The 8,583-nt window shown below is 46.9% G+C and overlaps 1 protein-coding gene across 1 annotated transcript; it reads left to right on the top strand.

Moving 5' to 3' along the window:
* The first annotated feature begins 4,367 nt into the window (after nt 1-4,367).
* LOC125512241 (EIN3-binding F-box protein 1-like) lies at nt 4,368-7,479 on the top strand. The gene is made up of 2 exons (XM_048677335.1): nt 4,368-4,680; nt 4,826-7,479. Exons 1-2 carry the CDS (start codon nt 4,656-4,658, stop codon nt 6,748-6,750), a joined length of 1,950 nt encoding a protein of 649 aa, XP_048533292.1. The 5' UTR covers nt 4,368-4,655; the 3' UTR covers nt 6,751-7,479.
* The last annotated feature ends 1,104 nt before the right edge of the window (nt 7,480-8,583 follow it).

Genomic DNA, 8,583 nt, shown 5'->3' on the forward strand with positions numbered 1-8,583 from the left:
CCGAAGGAGTTCGGAGTCCCGGATGAGATTGGGGACATGACGAGGAGTCTCGAAATGGTCGAGACGTAAAGATCGATATATGGTCGAGGAGGTTGGGGATGCGACGGTGACGGCGTGGTGATGTGGTGGCGTTCGGCGATGGCGTCAACGAGGCAAAGGCCACGGGCGGGCGACGTGCGAGGAAGAAGGAGGGGCGAGGAGGAGGTCCGTTGATGGGGCGGGGCGCCGTCGGGGACGGGCGCCGTCGTCAGGGGTGCGGGGCACGGTCGTCGGAGGCGCGAGGCGTGGTCGTCGGGGTGAATCCCCGATCCAGATCGAGGGGGGACTGGGAGGAGTGAGGGGGATCGTAGCGGTTTTATGGTTTCAGGGGGGAGCAAGGGGGCCATATAGGCCAGGGGAGGTGCGGGGTGGGCCAGCCTGGCTGAGGGAGTGGCCGACTGGGCGGGCCTGTTGGGTCGGTTGGCCCAGGGGAGGGAGGTTTCCTTTTTTTATTTCTTCTTTTTCTTTCGTTTATTCTTTTCTGTTTTATTTTAGTTACACTTTATTTTTAGTTTAGTAAAATATGACAATAGCTTCAAAAATAGTGTTTCAAAATAACCCACTACCCTAAACAGTTCTGCCTAAAAAATAAATAGTTTATCATTTTATAAAATATCAAAGGCACTTATTTAATCGTTTCTACTACTGTTTTAATCATTTTAGAGTATTAAAACATTTTATAAAAGTGGGGTTTCTTCACCACAATTAACTTTGCATTACTTGGCACAACTCGGACATTTTAGTTTTAAAGTTTGAAAACTTTTGTTGTTTGCCTTTAATTCAATTTTGAATTTGAATCGGTTTTGAACTATCCTGAGATTAACTATAGTGACAGAGGTGACGTGGAATCATTAGCAGTGTATTAGTGTAGTCTAATTATCTGGGCATCACGTCCAATCATAATTTTCATAGCAATATTTAAGTATAGCAAATTTTTCTGATTTTTAAGGAGTGCCATGATATTTTCAAGCAAAGAACCAACTTCATAAGCATCCTTAAAAGGAAGAAATTCCTTAATTTGCTCAATATCATAGTAACCATAAACATCATTAGCATAGGAACCTAGGATCTTATTATCATCAAACTCACATTGAAAGGGAAGGTGTTTTTTGTCTTTTATAAAACAAGTGAAATCATATATAGAGCACAAATTCCAAGCATAGCAATATATATAACATATTAATTTGATCCTTCAAGTGTTTCCCTTTTTGAGACAAGCGATGGCGCACAAAGTAAGCATGCTCTTCTAATGATTTCTCATCAGCTCAACTAGTTGGATTTCTAGCACGAGCACAAATGGATCGAAGATTATCCAAGTAGAAAGCTTCAGTAGTAAGGAATTTAAGTGGCTCCATATCCTTTGTTTTATTTAGTTTTCAACGTGTCAAGGATAAAGGTAGCATAACTAGGCAAGAAAACAAAAACAAGCAAATAAATGGTGTTTGTGTGGAGGCACTTGATTTCGTAGATGATGACTCCTCGGCAACGGCACCCGAAATTCTTCTACTACTCTCGTAGGAGTTGTTGGGTTTCCCTGAAGAGGAAGGTGATGTATCATAGTAGAAGAAAGTATTTCCCTTGGTTAAAAACCAAGGTTTATCGAAGCAGTAGGAGTCACTAAGCTAACAACTTTAGCAATACCTGCACACAAACAAATAATTCTCTTACACCCAACAAAGGCAAAGGCGGTCGCCAATCCTCTTGTTCTTGCTAGTTACAAGATTAAAAGCAAATAGTGATAGGCAGTGCGGAAAAATAGTAAGAGAAATCAATTGTAGTGTTTTTTGTATTGATGAAAGATAGACCCATGGGCCATAGGTTCACTAGTGACATCCCTCTTGAAAACATATAGTGGCATGATGGACAAATTACTGTTGGGCAATCGACCGAATAGCGCAAATTATAACTATGATCAGTAATGGAATAACCACACATAGGCATTACATCTGTGATAAGTAGATTGTTAATCCAACTGCATTTATTACTATTACTCCATCCCAAGACCGTTATCCAACATGCATCTCAAATTATTAAGTTCATAAGAAACAAAATATCGCAATAAGCAAGATGATATAATGTAGACAGGAATAGAACAATTGATATGACCAAACCCCGTCGTTTTATCCTTAGTGGCAACAACACAATACATGCATTTGTCCTTCTGTCACTAGACAAGATCATCACAAGATTGAACCCACTACAAATCACCTCTCTACTAAAGATAAATCAATGAAACTTGGCCAAAATAGACGAATATGCCGGAGAGAAATATAAAGCTATAAAATTATCCATAATTCATCGGATCTCAACAAACATGCCACAAGAATTACATCAAATAGATTTTCGAAGAGATCATTGTATTGAAGATAGATAGATAGATAGATAGAGAGAGAGAGAGAGAGGAGAGCCATCTAGCTACCCATATGGACCCGTAGGTCCTAAAAAAACTACTTACACATCATCATGGAGGCAACAGGGTTGATGAAGATGACCTCCTCAATGATTCCCTCATCCGACAGAGTGCCAAAACAGGGCTCCAGATGGGATCATGTCAGAATAAAGACTTGCAGCGATGATAAAATTGTTTCGGGTCTCGCTATGAGGGTTTCAGAATATATGTGTATTTATAAGCCAAGAAATAAAGGAATGGAGCACCAGGGGCCCACAAGCCACCCCCGCGCGCCCTACCCACTGGGCGCGCCCTAGTAGCTTGTGCCCCCTCGTGGGTCTTCTTGCCTCATCCCGAATCTTCTAGGGGTATATTATGTTTTTTTGCGAAACAAAAAACATGTGGAAAGATAGAAACTGACACTGGACACTAAATTAATAGATTAGTTTAGAAAAATAATATAAATGACATAGAAAGCAAACAAAAATGATAATATAATAGCATTTAACAATAAAAAAATATAGATACATTTGAGGCATATCAGCTGTGTCAGCGGTCCCTCGGGCTCGAGGACCGTCGTTTTCGAGGAGGAGCGAGCGGCGAGGCAGCAGACGCGATACGACCGGCGCAACACCGCCCGCCGCTTCGCGTTCACGAAGTCCGACGCAGCGCTGGAATGGGTCCACGATGACCCGACCCTCACCATGACGTGGGCCCTCGACCGCTCCATCACCGCCGCAGAGACAACCGCTAGGCGTTGCCGTCACCTTGACGGTGAGCTCGTCAAAATCGACGAGGAGTGGTTGTTTTGAAATATACGCGTAGGAAGCGGATCCTCTAACATAGAGAAGGAAATTCACGGTGCTACAGTACTAGCCTAGTGTAAAATGAAAAAGAAAAGTTAGGGACTGTTAGTAGGTAGTTAACATGTTGTTTACTGTTGATATTTACTATAGATATAAATAATTTAAAATTAATTTTATTTCATCATCAATTTATTTATATGTAATTACTATAATGTACACAGCAGATCATCGATTTGCAAATTAATTTAAGTCATTTTAACTTTAATTATATAGATAGAAAGAAGAAAAATTAGGATAGTATAGCTTCTCTAACTTTCCTTTTCAATGTTAAAGATCCAATTTCATACACGTATAGTGTTGGATAACCGGCACACAGATGTGGGAGAAAGTTTATGGGATGCTAGGAGATGCCTTAAAGCAAGGGATTAAAAAGACGATCTTGGGTAACTGGATCTGCTATCTCCACGTGTTGTGTTCACGCTCTGGAACAGGAATTCCCCTCACCTCCATTCTCCAAGCGCAACGTGAAAAAGGAAACGAAAAGTAGAGGAGAAGAATCGCAGCTCCATTATAGGAAGACCAAGGCCCTGTTTGGTTTAGCTTTTATTGACGTATTTCGCTGCCGCGCAGCAGAATCTGAATCAAACGACGAACCCAGCAGAATCCGATTTTAGAAATCCGCTGCCAAAATTTGAACCAAAAGCGGAAGCAGCCCAGGACGTGCTTTTCAAAATCTGATTCCACTGTGGACCAAAATCTGAAAAAACTGTATCAGCTGGTTTGCCAAATGACCTACATCTTTTTCATATCAGATTTTCCACAGCTGTTTTTTCACAGCAGATTTTTTACAACTAATTTTAGAAATTCACAGCCGAACCAAACAGGCAAGACGAAGACGCGTGCATGTGCAATGTATGTGCGGCACGAACGAGTGATCCACCCACCCACCCCATCCGGCCGTCCCAATCCCCTCCACTCCATCCGCCCACACGAGTACAGTGCAGGTTCAGTGCATCCAGCTCCGGCCAGCGCAACTTGTCCCCTGGGAGCGCCAAGGGCGGCCCCCGCCTCCCGTCTCTGTCCCTCGCGCCGATTATTCAATTCCCACCTCCTCCGTCTCTTTCTTCCCTATACCCTCCGCCTCAGCTCGCGCTTTCCCCTTCCTCCCTCCTGTCACAGACTTCTCCTCTCCCCTCTCCTCCTTCTCTTTTTTCCCTGTCGCGGCGGCGATAGGGTTCGGCTTCCGTCTCCTCCCCCCCCCCCCCCCCCCCCCCCCCCCCCCCCCCCCCCCCCTCCGGCGGTGGTCGCCTGTAAATGCTTAAGGCCTTCTCCGTCGGCTCGGATCGTGCGGCGGCGGAGGCTCTCTTCTTGGTCGTGCTCTTCTTCTTCCAAGGGATCTCTTCCTTCTCCGGCGATTCGGCATGCCTGCCTTCCACGCATACGGAGGTAAGCGATAGAGAGAGATCCCCTTCATGTTTTTCTTTTTTTCTTTTCCCCCGAAGAGAGTCGGGTTGTTGTTTTAGTCGTGGTTCCTTGCAAGGAAAGGTTTGTTCTTGCGTGTCCCTGATGGTGTGTTCTTCGACACAATCAGATGGCGGGTGCCTCGTCTCTGCCCCGGCCGAGCTTTCCGGGATGTTCTGCCGCGGTGGCGGAGCGGTGGTTCAGCAGCGGAAGCGCTCTCTGGTGGCCGCGTCGGCGGTCGCCGCGGCGGCGGCCGAGTGCATGAGGGCCAGCAAGAAGCAGAGGCAGCCCCCGCAGCCGTCCCTGGACCTGCTCCCGGACGAGTGCCTCTTCGAGGTCCTGCGCCGCCTGCCCGGCGGCCGCGAGCGCGCTGACTCCGCGTGCGTCTCCCGCCGCTGGCTCGCGCTCCTCGCCAGCATTCGGGTCTCCGAGCTCGGTCATGCCGCGGCGGCCGCCCCGTCCCTGCCCGATCTCAACGAGGAGTTCGTCATGGAGGAGGATACGGACGACTCCTCCGCAGATCCCTCCGTCGAGAGGGTCCTCGAGGGTAACGAGGCCACCGATGTCCGCCTCGCCGCCATGGCTGTTGTTGCTGGATCCCGGCGCGGGCTGGAGAAGCTCGCCATCCGTGGGAGCCACCCGACGCGTGGGGTCACAGACCAGGGGCTCCTGGCCGTTGCCCGCGGCAGTCCTAACCTCTGCTCCCTCGCGCTGTGGGACGTGCCGCTTGTGACCGACGCTGGGCTCGCTGAGATCGCCGCCGGGTGCCCCTCGCTGGAGCGTCTGGATATCACTTCTTGCCCGCTCATCACAGACAAGGGCCTTGCTGCTATTGCTCAGGGGTGCCCCAACTTGGTGTCTCTGACCATGGAGGCCTGCTCCGGCGTTGGCAACGAGGGCCTGAGGGCGATTGGCCGGTGCTGCTTGAAGCTGCAGGCTGTGAGCATCAAGAACTGTGTGCACGTTGGTGACCAGGGCATTTCTAGCCTCGTGTGCTCCGCTTCCGCATCACTGGCCAAGATCCGTCTCCAGGGATTGAACATCACAGATGCTTCGCTTGCCGTGATTGGGTACTATGGGAAGGCCGTCACGGATCTTACACTTGCTCGCCTTGCTGCTGTTGGTGAGAGGGGTTTTTGGGTGATGGCCAATGCCGCCGGCTTGCAGAAGTTGAGGTGCATGAGTGTCACCTCTTGCCTTGGGGTCACTGATCTTGCTATCACTTGTATTGCCAAGTTCTGCCCAGGCTTGAAACAGCTTTGCCTCAGGAAGTGTGGACATGTGTCGGATGCTGGTCTTAAGGCTTTCACAGAATCGGCAAAGGTGATGGAAAACCTGCAGCTTGAAGAGTGCAACAGGGTTACTCTTGTTGGTGTTCTGGCCTGCCTTATCAACTGCAGCCATAAGTTCAGGGCTCTCTCCTTGGTGAAATGCACAGGTGTCAAGGATGTCTGTTCTGCTCCTGCACAACTTCCTGTCTGCAAATCACTTCGTTTCTTGACAATCAAGGATTGCCCAGGTTTCACTGATGCAAGCTTGGCCGTAGTCGGTATGATCTGCCCTCAGCTGGAGCAAGTCGACCTGAGTGGTCTTGGTGAGGTCACTGACAATGGGCTTCTTCCGTTGATAAACTCTTCCGAGGGTAGCCTGGTCAAGGTTGACTTGAGTGGTTGCAAGAACATCACAGATGTTGCTGTTTCTTCCCTGGTGAAGGCACATGGAAAATCTGTTAAGCAAATTAGTCTCGAGGGTTGCAGCAAGATAACAGATGCAAGCCTCTTCTGTATTTCTGAGAACTGCACTGAGCTTGCAGGGCTTGATCTTTCTAACTGCATGGTCAGCGACTCCGGTGTTGCAAGCCTGGCGTCCGCAAAGCACTTCAAGCTCCGTGCCCTCTCGCTGTTTGGCTGCTCTAAGGTCACACAGGTGAGCGTGCAGTTCTTGGGCAGCATGGGTAAGTTGGAGGGCCTCAATCTTCAGTACTGCAACATGATTGGCAACCACAACATTGCATCGCTGGAGAAGCAGCTCTGGTGGTGCGACATTCTCGCCTAGGCAGACAAGATGGTTCATTGCTGGTGGGGCTCGTCTACTGGGTCAGCCGCCTGCATATGCAGATATACGTCTCTAGCAGCGCAACCGTCAAACCCATATTAGTCAGTTTTTCGGCTCATCATGAGCTGGGATGGGCTTCTGAACTTTGTTCAGGGACCGGTCATTTTTTGGAGGGCGCCTTTGGCCAAGTGCTCGTTTTTTCACAGATCACTCCTCAGGATGTGATCTGTTTTTTGAGCATCTGGCTGCCATCACTGGCATCCTGCCCCTTCCATCCAGGCACCGGTCCTTGCCGTTATAGCCACACCATACTGGTTTTTTAGGTTGCTCTAGTGTCCAGTGTCATTTTTTCACTGCTTCATGGTTAAGAAGTTGCAGGCGCCAGCTCCAGTGGCTGGTCTCTAGGGTTGCTGATCCTGGAACGTCTGTTGACATGTCTGGTTGATATTGATATTGTTATTGAGTTTGGGTCTGTCAGTATGTTGAGGTGCTGTGTGTTGTTCTCTAGTGTGTGTGTGGTGTCATGTAGGGTTGCTTTTTTCTTGCGGTTCCTCTTAGGAATGTCTGGTCTTCGGGATCTGGCCGTCGCGAGGCGCATACTAGAGCCTCGCGACTACAACCCTGTATGGTTGTTTTTCTTGACAGGTCCCTGATTTTACCGGCATGATGTTGAGGACTGTAATCTTTGCAACCTTATAAGAATAAATGAAGTATGTGTTTGTTTTGCAAGTTCTATGCTTGTACATCCATTGATTTTTTCTTCAATATGTTTATCAAGGATGTCAAGTGTGTTGTCTAGTAACAAGATGCATTCTTGAAAGTTGGCTGCTCGATGTGCCAAAATTTGAAATTTGAGGGGCATATTTTGATATCCAAGAACGGCATCCATATTTGGATTTGCGATTATATTTCTTCCCATGTTGTCTTGTACAATTCCAGTCCGTACTTCTCTTGGCCATCGCTTTAACACATGATATGCCGTTGTGACTTGATATTCATCAAATCAAGAACTTTAAGAGCATGGCCACATAATATCCCAATTCTATCAAACATCCAGCAACTGCACTCAATTGTTTGCTTGCTCACGTTTTTCCTCCTAAGGTCAGACTTCTGTTCAAAATCGGCAATGTCTTTGTACTCAAACATGCACGCACTAAAATCTGACAGAATACGTGTTTCTTCATTCTCCTATATTTTCTTCTCTTCATTCTTCTCTCTTTTCTTCTCTTTTTTCTTTTCTTCATTTTCCTCTTCACCCTTCTATTCATGTAAATGTTTGACAACATTTTGCATAATGTGAAAGGTGCGTAATCCATGTCATGCTTCTGCAAACACTTCCCCAATGACCTTTCCCATTGCAACATCTTGATCTATATAGAATGGTTTAGGCCCCTTTCCTTTGTGAGATATTAGAAAGGCCTAAAACGACCACTTGAAGGACGCACATGTTTCATCATACATGAGAGCATCATCAAAAACTACAGTTTCTCTAAAATGATTGAAACGGACATAGACACTTGTTGGAAATATGTCCTAGAGTCAATAATAAAATGGTTATTATTGTATTTGCTTGTTCATGATAATTATCTATTGTTCATGCTATAATTGTATTAACCGAAAGTCGTAATACATGTGTGAATACATAGACCATAACATGTCCCTAGTAAGCCTCTAGTTGACTAGCTCGTTGATCAATAGATGGTCATGGTTTCCTGTCATTGATAACAGGATCACATCATTAGGAGAATGATGTGATGGACAAGACCCAATCCTAAGCATAGCGCGAGATCGTGTAGTTCGTCTGCTAAAGCTTTTCTAATGTCAAGTATCTTT

This window comes from Triticum urartu, chromosome 6 (assembly GCF_003073215.2).
Source record: "Triticum urartu cultivar G1812 chromosome 6, Tu2.1, whole genome shotgun sequence".
NCBI lineage: Eukaryota > Viridiplantae > Streptophyta > Magnoliopsida > Poales > Poaceae > Triticum > Triticum urartu.